We start from the raw sequence: 19,680 nt of genomic DNA, 5'->3' as shown, positions 1-19,680 counted from the left end.
GGTTTGATGCAGGAATAGAGAGGACGGGTTTGATGCAGGAATAGAGAGGACGGGTTTGATGCAGGAATAGAGAGGACGGGTTTGATGCAGGAATAGAGAGGACGGGTTTGATGCAGGAATAGAGAGGACAGGTTTGATGCAGGAATAGAGAGGACGGATTTGATGCAGGAATAGAGAGGACGTGCTTGATGCAGGAATAGAGAGGACGTGTTTGATGCAGGAATAGAGAGGACTGGTTTGATGCAGGAATAGAGAGGATGGGTATGATGGTGGAATGGGGTGCATGAGGTCACCATTTTGTGTAAGAGCCAGGGGACTCTATACCAACGGCAAACAATTTTGTAGCCTAATTCCTGGTATTTTCTTGTGATGGAGATTTTAAAGGATATGGAGAGGATATTACGCTTCTGCTGGTCTGTGAAAACACACCCCAGAACTTTCTCCCATGTCTTAAGGACCAAGGGAGAAGAGTCTGAAGCGGGTGCAACAAGCAGCTTACATATCAAGGAAATAGCATGTGATGAGGGTAGACTTCTCCTACACATTTCTTCAAAAAAAGTGCAAGGTCCGTCTAAGTATGAGGGTTAGGCATCGCTAACAGAAAGTGATAGAGTTGCAAGCGCTTAGGTATCTGGGGAGGGCTGAGTGAGAGATTGAAGGGCTGAACATGATTCTTCATAAATTTACTGATTACCTGAAAATAAAATCAATATAATACAAAAATATATATTTATTAAATATAAAATCAGTGCAAATTAATAAACAAAACATTATTGGTGACAAATAATAGACATATGCATTTGTATTCGGACGAACCTGCAAATCAACGAAAATCAGTTGATTCAGCGGTTCGTCCAAATCCAAAATAAAGAATTTATTATATGCCCGAATATACGCAAAAACTATATTCGGGCATATATAAATTAATTTTCAGAACACAGTCTGCGCATACCCGCCTCTTTCTTGGAGGCGGAGCATATGACGTCACATTCTGAACGAGCGGTGGCCATATCCAAGATGGCAGTGCTCGAACATGCCCGCCGTCTTGTTGCCACCCCTCGTTCTGCGGTTTCAGTGTGCGGTTTCGGATTTGAAGGCTTGTTGCCTCCGAATCCAAAACAACATAAAAGTTTGCTTCCTTTGACGAAACGAATGAAAACGTTTTTCGTTTTCATTTGTTTTTCGTCTGAAATTTTTTTTTTGTTGTGCACATGTCTAAAAAAAATAATAAAGTTCAAAATATGCAATGCGATTTCTCAGCATGTATAACACTTTGAAATTAAAACCACAGGTTATTATTCCAAATATTTAAAAAACAGAACCATATCTCTCAAGAAATACAGCTAGTGAAACTTTCAGTATGATATGATGACAAATGAATATGCAGATTTGTAAGATTTAACACATAACTTCTCCCAGCAGACAGATCTTTAAAGCTAAAAATCCTTACTACACATGAACCAATAAAGCATACTTTTCTTACGCACAGGATTAGCTCATCTATGTGAGGTAAAAGATACATTTCAGCCAAACTATTTATTTTTTTATACATATAGCAGACAAAACAATTGTCTAGGAGCTCAAATTAGCTTCCATTATTACAAAATTGAAATTAGAGATAATTTTTACAGCAGTTAAAAGTTCTCTAATTCACTTTTGATGCTAACACTATATAACAAATGATCAGATTAAATAGTTTAGTCTGAATAAAAGTCTAACATAAATTGCTAACAGATAAATGCAAATGTATACTTTACCAATAATTTGGAGATTCTATAGTCTCAGATAGTGATGTTCAGCCCTGGCCAATTTATGGAGAAGTTCTCTTCACGTTCTCTTCTAGTCTCATTCTGTCTCTCAGTTCTCATCTCTCTCCTCCCAAATTTCTCTAAGCTTTTATCACCTAAAATGTTTGGGAGGGAAAGATGCTATTTTTATCTCAACGATGATGTCACTACTCATCTCACTTTACTTCAAATTATACCCACGATTACTTGAAGGGGGCAATGTTGATCTAGGAATAATTTTGGATTTTTTTTTTAAACTTCTGGATCATGTTATTAGATGACCACTTCACCTTGGATTAGTACAGATACTTATTTAATCTTAATTTAAGAGATAGATATCTACTAGTCTGGGGTTTCAGACATTCGCTAAACATCCATCTCTTTAAGGCCCTCTCCTCCAGTCTTTCTACCATTTTCCCTCCCAGGAATGCTGCACCTTTCCCATTAAGATGCATTCCCATTGCCAAGCATTAGAGAGCGATATCGCGCGGTAAATAGCCGCGGGAATTACCGCGCGATAAATCGCTCAGTGTGAACGGGGCCTAAGACAAGGGAGTATAGAAAGTTTGAGGAGAGAAAAAAATAATCTTTTTACATACCACTGAGGTTGATGTAATGTGTGCTATGAGTGTGGTTACTCGTTCATGCTTATTACATACATTATAATATAATAATGTAATCATATAAAAAAATGTAATGAAGATAATATCATATTAATACAATATACCAGTATATGTCAACTAGTAAAATTGACTAATATATAGGATCTACATATTAAATATTGCATTATGAAAACAACATTATTTAAGTAAATATTTATATACCTCATGCAATATTATTAATACAATTAACATTATTAGTTCTACCAATCAAGTAAGAATACTATATAATAGGTAACTTTCAATGAAAACTCTTATTCATATCTTGAAAAGAACAAAAAATATGATGGCGAATATTTATTTGTTCTTTGTCCAGCTTTAGACAATGCATCTTCATTTATCTTACAGTCTGGTAGCATTGTCAACCTTTATCCTGTTATTGTTTGGTCTAACTAGACCCTCAAAATGTATAACCTGGGAATATATGATGTAAGGGTCCCAGAATCGGAGAATCACTGATGCTCTTTATACATAAATGGGATAAATGCAGCACAGGGCATGGCACTCAACTTTTTGGTGCCACCATAATGTTTCATAGTTGCTGCCTCCTCCTCATGTATTTCACCCCTGAGTCCTCCTCAACAAAAGGGATGAGATTTAAGTTTGAATCTACCCTGGGTACAAGGCAAGTGCTGCAGGTTTGAGACTCATAATCATGGCAAATTTGTGTGCGTATTCGCAAATAATTTTTTTTTAAGTTAATGCACTGCATGATATTTGAAATGTGACCTGCAGGCTTAGAAGGCCCAGTATGGGGGCTTTTAGATAAGCTAAATCCCTCACTATAAAAGAGGAGCCATAGGTGTCAGTAAATTGGAAGCTGTTGTAGGGAAAGCATAAGGAAAGGTGATAACCTTCATAGTGAGAGATTATGGTTGATTGGGCAATCAACCCCTTTTACTTTTTATTTTGTCATTACAGTAATTATGTTTTGTGGTTGATTAGTGGTCAGCTGTCATTTTTAGCTGCTCTACCATCCATAGAAAGCTTTATTTATTTATTTATTTATTTTACATCCTCTCAAGGAGCATCAGCCTTAGCATGGCTTTGTGTGGCTTTTTGAAACATCAGTAGGGCTTGTCACAGAGAAATGCTTCTTCATGTTCCAGTAGAGCATGGACCAGCTGACTTTCAATAAAAAAGGAATCAGGCTTTTATTACCAAACACCTGTTGCCACAAAATAAATTTTTAATGTTAATGATGCTTACATTTCAGTTCAATTGATACTATCATTACCAATCCTGGCACCTCTCCTCTTTCTTCTCCTTCAACTTGTATGAAAATTTCTACCTTGTGTATATGAATTTAATGTCTATTAAAGATAAAGGCGTTTTGCCCTATCACTGGGATTTTTTTTTCATAGCTGTGGCTTAGCAGTGTGCTAAGCACATGTGTCTTAGCTGCAAAGCTATATATTATATTCAATGCTTCCCTTTACCATGATATCTCACAACACACCTGACGAAGTTGCAAATACAAACCCAGTAGGACAGGACTAAGCATGATACACCACAGAGTCCTGAGACTGTTACTACATACACTGGAGGAGAATCCTTGCCCTTTTGCCATTTTAGATTGTAAGCCCTCACGGGCAGGGCCCTCCTTACCATCTTGTCTTGAATTGTATTGTAATTGTAATGTCTTCCTTATATTGTAAAGCGCTGCACAAACTGTTGGTGATATATAAATCCTGTATAATAATAATAATAATAATCCTGTGATCAGCGGTTACAGATGGGAGAAGCCAGTGTATTATCTGAAAATCACGACAGACAGGATACTGCACGTGACTCATGCTGTTTTATCGTGAATTTCTGAAATGTAAGCATTTTTGGGTAATTTAATAAAGTGTTGATGTTATTTAACAGCTATGAGTTTGTGTTCTCATGTCTTTCTACAGTACTACTACTAATGATTCATTTGGTGATTGGAGAAAAAAGAAGGTGGCGGTCTTGTGATTAGCCTAAGAAAACATGCATAGATAACTTTGACTGTTTTAAAACCTTTCTAATTATGGCCTCATTCACACTGCCGCACGTATGCGCGCGTATTGTACCATATGCAACCTATGCAAATAAACGGCTCCATACACACAGCCACGTATAGAGCCGTATATTTGCGTAGCGTATATATGCGCAAAAACAGAATGGAACAGAGATGCGTCCGGGCAGCGTATCTCTGCGTATTTACGCGCGTACATGCGTACAGCACATTAAAAATTCCATTACGAGTGATGCATTCTGGGATTGCATATAGTGCACGCATATACGCGCGTATATATATATACGCATAGACGCGTATATACGCAATATACAATTTTGCTTGCGTTGTGTGTGAATGAGGCCTTAAGGTCACTCGTATCTCCTGGGTTTTTTTTTAGCAGTATTTATTCCTAGTAGGGATGTCCCGATACCAATACTAGTAGCGGTATCGGGGCCGATACAGGGCATTTTCACAAGTACTTGTACTCATGAAAATGCCCTGATACTGAAGGCCTATACTGGCCTCTTAAATTTTTTAAACGGATCGGCCGCCTCAGGTCCCGTGCTTGTGGGGTCCTGAAGCAGCCTTCCGGGGACCTGGCAGTGGCTGTTTTTGACACTGCCTGCCAGGTCCCATGTCTCCTCCTCCTGATGCCTGGTGAAGGCACTCCTCGAGGCAGCCCCACAACACGAATAAAGCCTCGGAGCGGCAGAGCTCACTACGGAGCCTACGGAGGTCACTACGCGCCCATAGAGCGGGCTCAGCACAGCACCTGTCAGCGTGGAGAGACCCAATAGGCTGGCAGCCGGGAAGGATGCAGGATGGCGCACAAGACTTGGTGAGATCTGGACGCAGCCCTGGCGAGATCTGGAGGCAGCCAATGGCGAGATCTGGACGCAGCCCATGGCGAGATCTGGAAGCAGCCCATGGCGAGATCTGGAAACAGCCCATGGCGAGATCTGGACGCAGCCCTGGCGAGATCTGGACGCAGCCCTGGCAAGATCTGGAGAAAGCCTGGTGGGATCTGGAGGCAGCCGGGCGAGATCTGGACGCACCCTGGTGAGATCTGGATGCCCCCTGGTGAGATCTGGACACAGCCTAGTGCAGTGATGGCTGTCTCTGCCTTTGCCTCAGTCTTGCCTCATCTCCCCCTGTCTCCGCCCCCTGTCTCATGCCGCTCCGTCCCCGTCTCTTCATCTCAGCCTCGATCTCACTCTGTCTCCGCCCCCTGTCTCATGCAGCTCAGTCCTCCATCTCCTTCCGTCCTCTCATCTCCGCCCCCATCTCCCTCTGTCTCCACCCCCTGCCGCTCCGTCCCCCTTCTCCTCTTGCTCGCTCGCCCGCCTGCCGACATTAGACAGCTCGGCTGCCTTAATGTTGTGGTGCCTGAACCTTGGCTCGCGTGCCAGCAGAAAGGGCCTCACGTGCCCTCCCTAGGTTCGCCACCACTGGCCTAGTGGGATCTGGACTACATATGTCACCAGGCTGCGTACAGATTCTGTACGCAGCCTGGTGCGATTTGTATGCAGCCTGGTGGGATCTGGAGTCCAGATGTCACCAGGCTGCGTCCAGATTCTGAACGCAGCCTGGTGAGATCTGTATTCAGCTCTAGTGATATCTGGACACAGCCTGGTGAGATCTCTTTTCAGCTCTGGTGACATCTGTACGCAGCCTGGTGACATCTGGACTACAAATGTCACCAGGCTGCGTACAGATCTCACCAGGCTGCGTACAGATTCTGTACGCAGGCTGGTGAGATCTGTACGCAGCTTTAGTGAGATTTGTATGCAGCCTGATGGGATCTGGAGTCCAGATGTCACCAGGCTGCATCCAGAGCCTGGTGAGATCTGTATTTAGCTCTGGTGAGATCTCTATTCAGCCCTGGTGACATCTGTACGCAGCCTGGTGAGATACTGCCCTAAAATCATTAGTCTGTAAGAAAAAGTATTGGTAATTGGTATCAGCAAGTAACAGGGGGCAAGTACTTGGTCTTGAAAAAGTGGTATCGGGACATCCCTAGTTCCTAGCATTTGAAAATTTCAAATATCACCAGCAGTGAATTCTCATATTTTATTTAAAGTTTTTCTGTAAATGGACACTTTTTCTTACTATTTGGACTCAGACACATGAGAACTGTATTGGCGATATTGGTTTCTAAACTGTATTATGTTTTTATACACTATCACTTTTTACCTATGTTTTATACATTTTTCTTGCAAAAAAAACCTCCTGTCTTGAGTCTCTAAAGTTTGAGGCCTATTCATCTGTTCACATACCGTGCTGCAGCTGGAAAATATTTTTGGCAACCGTGGCTGAGATTATACACTCTTATTTGTGTTGCAGGATAAAACTTGCCTTGTCTCTTCCTATTTTAGGCCTATTAAAGCGGCTGACATACTTTAATTTTTATTTGCAGGCTACAACCTACCTTGTCTGCCACTAGATGGCACCAAGGAGTATAGGAAATTGATGAGAATGCCATGTGAACGGCATTTGTGCAGCGTATTGCTGGGCAGAAGACTTATAAATAAATGTATACATAGAACCTTTAGTGCGATAGCTTTACCTGCTTTGTATCAGGAGTGTCAACGGTGGGAGCCACAGTCAAAGTACATGGAGTTTTGCTGGTTACACGGGGGGAACTGCTTTTCCAGTGCAATGTGCTGGGCTTGGCTGTCAATATAAACCCTAATGAGGAAATTCTGTAATTTGCTCCTTTTTAGTTTGATAAATATACCACTGAAATAGTTCTGTTATATCTGTTTGATAAGTGCGAAAATATACCTTTTGATCCCGCCAGAAATCTAATGAACCGATAACTTGTTGTGGGTCTTCCTAGGGTGCTTTTCCATAGGCATGGTACAGTGAATCAGAGCATGATCACCCTAGGACAGGAAATGTGTTACTGACAGGAACACCAGGTGAAACTAAATGTAAAAATGGTCTAAAAAAAACCCAACTAATGCTGCCCCACATCTAATGCTGGCCATGCATTTGTAGATTTTCATATGAATGCTCATATGCAAAATCTAGAAACATTGGATAATGTCATCAGAGACTTGACAAATGCCATATAAACATTTTGGGGATTTTAGCATTGATTTTGGAATAAATGGAGTTTCTCAAACACAAACCACATTAACTGTTATAATTTTATTTCTTAAAGAAAACATTTGGAGCAGGGGAGAGGCAGGGCAGCACCCCAATAGTCAAACAAAAGTGATCTGGCAGCTCTACAACCAGGGCATAGAACATAAGTCCAAAGTTCTGAAGTAGTTAAAATAATATTTAAAAATTGCTGATTAAATTTTTACTTGCTCTTTTCTGAACAATCTAAAACTGCAGTTTCCTTCTGTTATGTAGTGTTATGGAGGAGGCAGTAGAGTTAATGTTCACCATAATTGCCCTGTTTTGTACTGGCAAATAATTTGTAAACTAGTTTTAAACACTGTCTTAACATAGTTAAAAATCTGGAAGTGTGGCTTCTGCATTGTATGTTAATGAGGGGAAACTGAGTGTGTCCCTACTTTGTCCCTCTACTTTCACTTTGTGAATTTGTTAAAAATAGTATGCAGTCTGCTCAAAGGCCTGCTCCAAAGAAACAGCTAAAAAGGTAGGAAATATTTTTTAACAATTCATTATTTTTAGGTATGCCCTCTGATTTGGGAACAAATAACTAACATGCCATAGAATGTTCTCAAATTTAACGGCAAAGGTGGAAATATATAAAGCACACAGGAGGTTGACAGGCAGATTGTGTTGTTGCTAAATATCAGTCAGAAAAACACTGGATGGGTAAGGCTCCAGGGTACCTAACTGGGAACCGCTGTACCACCAGGTTAAGAACATGTGCCAGGCACTGCACACACGTAAACATTTCCTGCCAAACAACGTACAGCATGTTGTCACACAGCCTTTGCTGGTGTAAGATGGCATGTGGTCAGCTATCCCCCAAACTTGCAAAACAGCATAGCAGCGCTTTGCCTGGGCCATTGTATTGGAGTTTGGTCACTAGGCCCAGACTGGTGGTTTTGACAATTCACCAGATGAGACCAATAAGCAGTCACCATCACCGAGTTGCACAAAAGAAGACAAAACCACCAGCTCCAGCATTGTGCTCCATCCTGCATCTTTCCGGCTGCCAGCAAATCTTCCCAGTGCACCATTATGGAGATATGTTACCTGCACATGCTTGCTGGACCACATGCCTGTGGTCATGTGGACCCTGCCACTTACTGCATGCTCAAGTTGCACGGAGACATATACTCTACATGCTGTTGGAGGACAGGGAAGGCAATAATGGGCAACAAAATATCCCCTCAATGTAAGGGAGAGAAGGAGGTGTTTATATTTCAAATCACAAGAGCAGCCTAGATACAGTCATTGGGCATTGCCACTTAAGTACGGGAAGTGTGTCATTGCAGGATCACCGGGTCAAAATAAAGGGAAAAAAGAAAACGAATGCATCTACCACATACAGTATCAGGACTGCTAAGCTGCAATATATTTAATATTAGTTTTTGGGTTTCGATAGGTTTTATTTATAAATTACCTTTTGCTAATCTGAGTAGGAGCCACAGTACCAGACTAGGTAAATAGAATGTCAACATGGTGGTGTGGTTGTAAAGAACAAGGCAGTTCACATAACTCGTTTGGACTTTATTGGGACCAGTGGCACCTCTGTACTTAAACCATTGTTACATGATAGCAAAGATATATAGTAGCTGCACATTTCCCACAAACAAACCTAAATCTTGTCACAATGGGGAAAACTGTGTCACATTCAAAATCCTGAATTAACAGTCTGTAATAGCTTAATCCATTATGAAACCTAATAAAGCTTTCTTATGTTCCAGGTTTTCTCACTGGGAGATGTGTCAGTTCATTTTGCCAGATTCAAGGCTGGTGCCCGACAGAAAATGACACTGTTCAGATGTAAGTCACAAATACAAGTGTTTTTAGTAAGCCAACACTTTCTGGCTTATTTATGAAAGCAAGACGAAGAGGAATAGCACGCATTAACCCAGAATCCCTAATTAGATCTTTTTCATTCCTGATGCTTGCGATGGATTACTGCACATTGAGCTTTGCTCTTTTCTTTTTTAAGCAAGGACCTCTTGGCATAATATAGCAAAGTTCCTAAGGGAATGTAAGGGTCTGATAATTTGTTTTTTTTTCAGTTTCTGTTCATAAATGACTGACACACTTTTTACATTTTTGCTGTGTGATTCTTCCATGGCAGTAATATACTTTCTTACTAAATGTACCCACACATATTATATATTGTTTTTTAGAGGACAGATAGGGCTATATAATTATATCAAACATGTGTACCTAACGCCTCACTTAGTTCGAATAAAATATTTAAAAAATATGAAAAAACTTAAAGAAAATTTTTTTTCACGTTTAAATAATAATTATTTTTTAGAAATATTGTTTTACAATAATTATAGTATAAAAAATATATTTATATTTAATTTTTATTTTCTTAATTTTTTTTACACTTCTTTTTTTTTTTTTTTACACTTTTTCTTTGTCAATTTATATCAAGCAGTCACTGTGATTGTGATGAGCAGAGCAATGGACAATTCCACCAACTGTGCTGCAGAGGAAGTGAATTTTTCACATCCTCTCCAGCATAAGGAGGACACTGCTGGATATATCTTAGCTAAGTGGGAGGGGACTCTGTACCATCGAGTGAGCAATTCATAATTGAGCACTTCATAATTGGTTTTCAGGGCTTTGGTGTCAACAGAGGAGGTGTGGGCAAGCTTAACTACTGGCTGTGCGGAGCAATTTGTTAATATTTGCACACACATGATAAAATCTGAAAAATTATATATTTTCTGAAAAGCAGGCCCTATAGAATAAAAAAATGCTAGTTGCAATTTTTTATGTAGCATAGTATTTGCACAAATGTTTATCAAACAAGTATTTTTAGGATTAAATACACTAAAATGAAATATAGTGCACAGAAGCAAAATATAATACCCAATTTTTTTGGTAAAATATAAAAGATGGGGTCACGTCGAGTAAATGGATACCAAACATGTCCTAACAAGCATCCAAACATGGATACCTAACAAGCCCCCTATGTAATAGCAAATATGATGTGACCGGCCCTCTCTGTCAGACCCCTAATGTCACCTAAGGACCCCAAAGAAGCTGATGAAGCAGCAATCTGCTTCACCAGCTTCTTCTCCTGGCTGCAGGAGACAGAGAATGTAAATTGTGTAAAACGTTACTCCTGAAGTGATGTAATACACATAATTTCTGGGTCTAGTGATCGGAGGAGAGATCAGCGGCTAGAAGCTTGCTATCTCCCTCCGATCGGTGAGGGGAGACCCGCTGTGCCAGTCCTCTACCCGCACAGGGGACAGCGGAGCCCTGGGTAGCCGGCAGCTGGCGGAGGGGGGTAGGTTCATACAAGCCATCTGCAAGCAATTGCCGGCTATTTAAAATGATACCAAGCAGCAGCCTTGTTCTTCGTATAACTGTTTCAGGACAGGACTTTTTTTGTGACAGTGGGTGCATTATCAATCTCCAGCTCCACGGTGAGTGAGGAGTATACGTCCTCGCTCACATAACCAAAAGAACAATTGTTTCACAGAAAACTAACGTCCATCCGCTCAGAGGCTCACACCACTGTTCCCTTATCGTAATACCCTCAGCATGTGCCCGCCTATCAAAACACACATACATACAAACAAACACACAGACATATATACACACACACTCTCACTCCCTTCCCCCGTGCCTGCAGCTCAGAGCAGGAGACAGTGCAGAGACGGGACGGCAGGGCTCGCAGCCAACATTCTGTGCAGCCTAAAAACCATCATCGACAGAACAGGGGGCGGGGGCTGGCCGGGTGATACCATTTTTCTTTCCCCCCCCCCTACAGGCAGGCAGCTGCTTGAGCTGCTAGTGTATATGTATATATAGGAAACATCTGGGAATTCTAAGCCCCCATTCATTTTAGGCCATGGAAGAATAGCAAACAGGGCAAAGCATACTATGAAGCTGGTGAAAAAAGAGGTTAGGTTTTTTAATCAGGAGCATTTGTAGCAAAAATAGAATTCTCGGCAGGATATTCTTCTTTATAACATTTATGTTGCCCGCCAAGAAAATGTAGCTCTGTCCGAATGCCAAAGGTCATCAGCAACCTCAAAGAGAGGTGTGACGTTAAGGGCATACAATTGGGTTGAGAGCTGAATTCCCAGATATCTAATGACCCGAGGCCCACGCAAAGGAAAAGTATTGTTTCAGCATAGAAACAATAGCTGAAGGGATGTTTAGAGGTAAAATTTCCAACTTTGGCAATCTCTCCAATTTATGGATAAACAAGCAATTCATTCTCCTCCAATTCAGAAAGTATGTTATGGAGAGAAATCATGGGCTGAGTGACAAATAGCAGGAGGTCATTTTCATAGGCTGGCTGCTTACAGTATGATCTGAACTACCCACTCATACCCCCATAAATATTAGGGTTAGCATGTATTCTGCAAAGAAATGGCTCAAGAGTCAGAGCAAACAGTAGCAGAGATAATAGGCAAACCTGCCTCATGCCATTTCTTATGGAAAATAGAGGGATAAGGAGTCATTACCTTAATACGGGTCTTAGGGTTGCCATACTGCACTGTTATCCTTCACCTCATATTAGGTCCCACTCCATAGGCCACTAGGGTCTCCTACAGGAATACCCAGTCCACCCTGTTGAATGCCTTTTTTGGCATCAGTCAAGAGCAATGATCTCATTGCTGATCAGGGTGGACTAGGGTCAGAAAGAGATCCTCAAGTCTGTTGGGTAAGACCGTGGATCTTCACATCTGCATTCAGAAGTGAGATTGGACGCTAATTCTAAAGGCAAGAAAGGTGCTTGCCTTCTTTGGAAACAACCGTAACATGTGCCAGCAAGGCTGCATGAGGCATGTGTTCCCTAGAAGTAAGGGCATTGAAGTATTTACACATGGGGAAACTCAAGAGGGGCAGAAACATGAGACTGTCAGGGCCAGGACTCTTACTATTAGGTAGCCTTTTTATAACAAGCTCAATCTCCTGTGCTGTGATGGGCTTATGTAACTCATCTACAACAGTTGTAGATGGAAGAGACAGGCAACCAGTAGTCCTAAGGTACTCTTGAATTAAGGATCTCCTCTGTGTCTGTGACTGGGAGGGGGGTTCTGATGTTAAGGTATAAAGATTCTCACAGTATTGTCTAAAGACTGAGGCTATTTTTGAAGTGTGAAGGACCGTTTCTCTTGAAGTAACACAAAGCTTAGGGCCCTAGCTAACAACCTGTCACACTTATTACCATGCTCAAAAAATTTGTGTAACATAAACCGCAAGGGTCTTCGAATTTACATGGCAAATCTAGGGTTTGCCCATTCAAAGGAAGATCTGACCGTTCAAGTCAATTCAGCTTCATTGATAGCCTATAACAACTGTGCCAATTCTTTGCACTTGCATTTGTAATCAGTTCCCCACAGATGACAATCTTGTGCCCCTCCCATACAGAAACCTCCCCCAGAGTAAGTGGAGAGTAAAATAATTTTCAATGGTGTTAGACAAGCTCTAGAAATTTTAATTGGAGGGAGTTCACAGCATAAACCTCATCAAATGTAAACACCTATCTATCCAGTTTATCAGGCCCTTGATAAACACATATCTACCATTTGTCTCCCAGGCATTGTTCCTGCAAGGAGAACTGCCAAACTCTATGAACAGCAATGGCCACCCCTCTGGACTTAGAAGAAGGAGAGTTGACCAGATACCAGTGTGGATAGAAGTGAGTGGGAGGTCTTGGGGCAGAGTCTTAAACAAAATTAGTTTTGTTGGAGAGGGACCGAACAGAGGGGAACCACTGTCCCAGCTCTCCTGCACATTCAACTCTGTAACATACAAAAACCATGACCATGGAGAGAGACACCCCCCCCTCCCCAGAGGCCTTGTCCACTATCTGACAAGCCCCAAAAAGGGGAACAAAACCTGCATGGAACTTGGCTCAACCATATCCAGGCCCGACACTACCGCAAGGCAAGTCAGGCGGGAGGAGCTTCAGGTGGGGTCCTAATTTAGCTGGCCAGCGACAGTACAAGTACTTGTCAAAATGCCCTGTTTTTACAGGGGGTCGGGGGGGGGGGGTGCGCAAAAATGCACCTTGCCTGTGTAGGCAAGAATCCTAGCACCGACCCTGACCATATCCCATCTGCAACACAACAGAGATAGAACAACAATAACATTACCATACAAGGCACAGAGGCAGAAAATCAGTTCAGGTACATTATTTAGCTGTAAACGTCAAAATAACATTCGAGCACCAGGCTCGTGTGCGAGGAGAGTAGGTGTTAAATACACAAGTTTGGAGAGCTCCTTAACCAGGGAATGCATGATAACATCACCACCTGCCAAGTCAAAAGTGTGTAGCTGTTCAAAAAGCATGAATCAGTAAATCATGAATTGTGCCATTATATATGTTTGAGGAAAGTTGTGGTGTGTCACACTTCCCTGTGCTGTGATCCAGCGCCAGGTTTTGCCTCCTGTCCAAGGTGCTGGGCTTCCTGCCAATCCACTCTAAACCTCAATGTTAAAAGTTCAGCTTGTAGCTTGTAGCTCAGCGTTCGAGCAATGAGTCTTTACACTCAGACGGACCCACAGTGTATCGCTTTCCTTTGGATCCCTGCGAACCGCTACTTACCTGCATTGTTCCTTGTGTATCCTTTGGTTCCCTCATGCTCCCAGTGAGATCCTGCATGTCCATCAAGTGGATTGTTATCATCTCCTTCAGTGAGCTCTTGCACCTGTGCTTTACCTGTAAGCCTGTCCTCCTCCTGTGTGGCTGCTTGTTCCACTCAGCCCCGCTCTTCAGTGAATTCCAGATAGTCGTGTTGTAGCTGTCTTCCTGTTTACCAGTGTTCCTATCACACTATTGTTTGGACATCTACCTTTGTGTCTCTCAGCATCCAGAACTGCTGTCTGTGTACAGACTTCACCCCTGCCTGCCTTTGGATCCAGAACCTCCGTGCTGCAACCAGTCTTCTGTGTCTGAATGGGTGTGCTAGAGGGCCACAACCTGGATAGTGTCCAGCCGTGCAATCATCCTCAACATTGCAGGCTCTGTGGAAGACCCGCCCCTTTTTAGAGCCTGCGCCTCTAGCATGTCCCCAGTAATGCAGAGTCACCTTGTCCCTGAGTTCCCTGCATCCCAGGCATCTCTTCTGCTCGTTACTTTAACCCACTCTGTAAGCCCAGGAGCCTACTTTCCCTCGTGCCCCGGTTCCCAGACTGTGACATGGTGGAATAATCAACATAGGTCAGAAGTCAAGCATATCTAGGCATCTGGAACTGGCAATCATGAACAGCTTGGCTAAACTCACTGTTCAGTGCCGAGAGTCAGTCTAATCAGGCAGGTAGAGATACAGTTACAGATTCAATGTGTTGAGGATCTAGGAGAGGGCAGCATCCTGTCACAGGGAGCAGTGGTACTTCGAGAAAAGATGTTGGAAACGTCGACTACCTATCTGGTGCGAAAGCTCATAGTACACCAGGGTGTGGGTTTTGAAGGCTTTGGAATTTCCTCTTCAATCTGCCAATCTGGAAGATTTACAGGCGGTAGGTTCAGTTGTTGTTGGAAATGAGGCAAGTCTTTTCTATCACACAAAATGGCAGAATTCCCATTCTTCTTGGCCATTAAGTTAAAAGTGAATCCACAATGGTATGGGACTCCTGCTGCGTTCAGTGAATCCAATAGCAGTTGCAGGGACCTTCACATAATTAAAGTACGCCTGGACAATCCAGATACAGCAAAACCTTAGCACCATCAAAGTGCACATGAGGTTGGGTCTGCATCTTCTGCATAATAGCACCTTTTACAGTGTGTTCATACAGCTTACATAGGACATTGCTGAAATTGTTGAGATCCTGATCAGGCGGGTGAGGGCTTCGTGTGCATAGTCAGTTTCTATGTGTAATGTGGCACTTCTGCCCAGAATGTGATTTAAGATACCCTTGAGTGTAGGGAGAAGATCTTGCAGACCGGTCACCTCAGGTAGTCCACAGATGTGGATATTAGAGAGTCAGCTCTTGTATTCATAATCATCTAGTTGGTTCAGTAGGGCCTTTGTATTACTTTCTGGTCTTTGGACCTTGTCCTGCAGCAGCAACAGAGTGTCCACGACCTCCTCTTACTTCGCTTTTAAGTATTTCGACCCTCTGATCCAGTTGGGTGGTGTCTGACTGAAGAAGTGTGATGGCCTGCTTCTCGGGGTGCAGCATAATCTGAGCCCACTAATCTCGGAAAGTTCTCGATGTGGGGTGAACGACCTTCCTCAGAGAGGGGAGAAAGAAGTGCAAAGGGTCATGTACTTTACTTCGGGTCTTGGTGCGGTGTATCCTCAGCCTCTATGTTGGATAAGATTGCTACTGTTTCCATTACTTATTCTTTGTTGACTCTATACGATAATTTGTATACATATTTTCAGCTACTGTGTATCAGCTGATACTGTGTATCAGCGGCCTGGCTGTCCTCCCACTGCTATCTGAAAAAATAATCCAGTGCACCCTGCTTCGGTTTAGGCATGCGCTCTGTGAACAGTGAGTTCCTTTTCTTCCTGGGCAATGCAGGCGATCTTAAGAAAAGGTGTTTAAGCTGTGGATGGAGGTGGATATACATAGGGAGTCAGGAGCCTCTAGCAAGTCCAGCCACCATCCAAGCCAAGCCCTGTCATTTTGCATTTTAATGTTTAAATAGCAGCAGAGTAGTGTACTGTACTGACAGTGAGAAACATGTATTTTATACATGAAATGTTAGAGGTCATGGTGAGGAGGGATTAAAGCAATCAAAAAGCCCAAAGTCCATAGCACGGTAGACCAAAACAATTATACATAATGACACAGCTCAGAGTAGAAAATATATTCTTATATACTGGTAGCTGCTATGACCTGAAACAAAAAAGACTACCCTCTCAAGTTTTCTAAATAAAATATAAACGCTACCTACAAAGACCGGTCTAAGCGCTCACCACAAGGTTTCCCCAATGATACACAGCAGCTGAAAATATGTATACAAATTGTCGTATAGTCAACAAAGAATAAGTAATGGAAACAGTAGCAATCTTATTTATAGAAAAGTGCTACATGAAAGGTTACCTTCAGTATAGAGGGACTGCTTATCAGGTGTGAAATAGTCTCCAGGTTCCCTTGCAGTGGTGCAATGGCCATGGTCGCGGCAGTCACATGTGCGACCGAGCCCTGGCGTTCCGCAACTTGGGTAGCCTAAAAAAGCTAACTGGCAGTTTTACACTGGAAGTGATTCTGGTGGCTGAGCTACCGCCAGACCTCTTGCAGGGGCCAGTGTATTTCACTCCCCGCCTGACACCCTCGCCTTGCTTCCCGGGCTCCGCTGCCCCTCCTGCGGGTGCAGGACTAGCATCATGGGTGTCAGTGGGAAGCGGGGAAGGAGACCGGCGAACTTCTGTTTGCCAATCTCCTCCCCACTGAATGGGGTCTGAGGTGATGCTGATTGCATCACTTCCAGTCCCTCAGCTGTCATTCCCTGGCAGCAGAAGCTGGGGAAAAAGCTATTGGAGGGACACCTATTGACCCCTCATGTTACCTTAAAGAGAAACTGTCTCCTCCAATGTGCTATCAGATAGGGGGCTTGTAAGCCCCCTTATGTGATAGCAATTAAGTTAAGTAAAAAAAAAAGTTTAAAAAAAAAGAAAATTAAATAAAATGTAAATTTATAAAAAAATATTTTTTTAAGTCCCCCACAACCATGCGCATATGAATGTAAACACGCGTTCGATGCGTCTATGGAAACAATAATTGTGCTACACATGTTAGGTATTGGCCCGCACTCCAGAGTGAGAACAATAATTTCAGGGCCAATATTCATTTACTTTAAATATAATCATTTTTGGACAAAACAATTTAACTTTTTAGATGTATGCAATTATTTATACACATTGTAATACCTCTTTACCCTGTCAGGATTATTCAGAAAAAGGTGAAGAGTTTGGAGAAGACAGGAGAAGTGAACAATCTAGGCCAAAATAGCTGATTTGGAAAAATTCTCCAATTTAGCTCACTTTCCAGTTCAGCTATGTTGTTGTCCTAGACCAGGGGCGCCCACTATTTTTCGTCTGGAGATCTACTTTTCAAATGACGAGCTCATTGAGATCTACCAACGAAAAAACACCTGCATTCAGGGGCGGGAGGGGGCGTGGCGGTGCATTGAAGTCAATGGCACTGCAGCCAGGCTCCGCAGGCAGGCCCCTCGCCCACAATGCGATCGCCTGCATTAGTGCCTGTGTTCCAGTCCAGTGCGATTCGCAAAAATGCTGTGAGCAGTATTTTTGCAGATCGCACTGGACCGGAATGCAGACACTAATGTGCCTGCGTTCCATGTGTGGGCAATCGCAATGTGGGCGATGCCATTGACTGCAATACAGCTCCACACCCCCTCCCGCACCTGAACGCAGGGAGTCGGCCGGCTTACATTCCAGTGCGCCCTACATGTCCCGGCGTCCTGTCCTCCTGTGGTGCTCGTGTGGCCGACGTTGCACATGGGGTGTCCTGCACCTTTCCATCTGCAGCGTCTGACACATTCAGCCGGCAGCCGCACGAGCACCACAGGAGCACAGCCGTAGCCAGATCCTTTTGCGCCTGAGGCAAGAAAAAAAATAACATTCTTTTAATTTATTTTTTACTATTTTTTTTTTATTTTCATTATTTATTTTTTTTAAATTTTTGTAATTTTTATTTTTTTACTCTTGGGGGAGCTTCGGGGAAATATTAGGGGTCTAAAAAGCCCCCTGATATTTCCCTTTTAAAATAGAAAAAGAAATTGAGGACACACAGTCCTCAATCTTTTTTTCTGCAGCCTCTATTCTAAATGAATGGAAAGAACAGAGGCTTCCCATTCATTCAGAAAATATTTACTATCAAGCAGTTTCTGAATGGGGAGGAGCCTCTGTACAGAGTGCTTCTCCCCATTGAGAAACTCATGAATGAACGGAACGTGATGTAAATCACATCCTGTTCATTCATTTATAACTGGGGACACATAGTACTAGACGATCGCTCCAGTGTTTGCCCTGCACAGAGGATTGGTACATGCTACTGACATGTACCGATCCTCTGCCGCTCGGCCACGCACAAATGGGCTCAGCTTCTCCTCTGCATCCCCCCTGCTCTCCCGGGCAAAGGCAGCGGGGGATCCGACGAGAAGTGAAAGCACTTCAGCCGCGAGGGGGGTCGGAGCCGCTGTGACAGAACGGACGAGCAGTGAGGAGAGAGAGAGGCGCCGGCTGTCAGATCCTGGCCGAGCGTCTCTCTCTCTCTCTCCTCACCGCTCTGCATTAGTTCTGTGACAGCGGCTCCGTCCTCCGCCCTCCCCCGCCGCCGGTTCCTTCACTTCTTCTCGGATCCCCGCTGGGGATCAGCTACACGATCGACTGGTAGATCGCAATCGACCTTGTGGGCACCCCTGTCCTAGACTGTTCACTTCTCCTGCCTTCTCCAAACTCTTCACCCTTTTGTGAATAACCCTGTGTGTCTTCTTCTCAGAGAACAGCAAGTGCACAGAGTGAGGGGTGCAGTGTTATTAACCCCCTTAAGGCCTTTTTTTTCCATTATTTGCACCCATGTTATAATCCACATTGTATGCCTGCAAATTACTTAAAACCCCCCAAACATTATATATTTTCTAAAAGCCAAGACCTTATAGAATAAAATAGTGGCAGTTGCAAATTTTTATGTTGCACAACATTAGCACAGCTTATTATTAAACCCAAAAATGTAATGAAAAAGTTAAATGTAGTACCCCAAAACACTATATAAAACCATTTTGTTTTATAAAACATAAAAGATGAGGTTACAACAAGTACATAGATACCCAACATGCCCAGGATATAAATTGTGTCCGTCTGTGAAACTGCAGAATTCAGTACCCCAAAAAGTCCATAGACGCTTTAAAAGCCTCCACAGGTCATCAGTTTAGAGATACGCATCAACATCGGCCCTAGAATTATTGCTTTCACTCTGGCATATGTGGTGATACCCAACATGTGTAGCACAATCATTGTTTTTGTACAAAGGCGCACCTGACGCGTGTTTACGTAATGATGTGCATGCTCATAGGACATTTTTACAATTATTTTTCCATTTAATTTATTTAATATTATTTTTAAAACAGTTTTTTTTAAACTTTACTTTAATTGCTATCACAAAGGGGGGCTTACAAGCCCCCCCC

At 42.8% G+C, this 19,680-nt stretch overlaps 1 protein-coding gene across 1 annotated transcript in view; it reads left to right on the top strand.

The window, feature by feature from the left end:
* The window catches only part of P2RX3 (purinergic receptor P2X 3), a 107,360-nt gene that overhangs the window by 43,214 nt on the left and 44,466 nt on the right, over positions 1-19,680 (top strand). Inside the window, exon 5 of the mRNA XM_018568623.1 lies at positions 9,287-9,365. Coding sequence (XP_018424125.1) covers positions 9,287-9,365 — 79 coding nt within the window. The remainder of the gene's footprint in view (positions 1-9,286; positions 9,366-19,680) is intronic.

Source organism: Nanorana parkeri, unplaced genomic scaffold, assembly GCF_000935625.1.
Source record: "Nanorana parkeri isolate BGI_ZX_2015 unplaced genomic scaffold, ASM93562v1 scaffold1220, whole genome shotgun sequence".
Taxonomy (NCBI): Eukaryota; Metazoa; Chordata; class Amphibia; order Anura; family Dicroglossidae; genus Nanorana; species Nanorana parkeri.
This window is presented reverse-complemented; position numbering and strand designations above follow the sequence as displayed.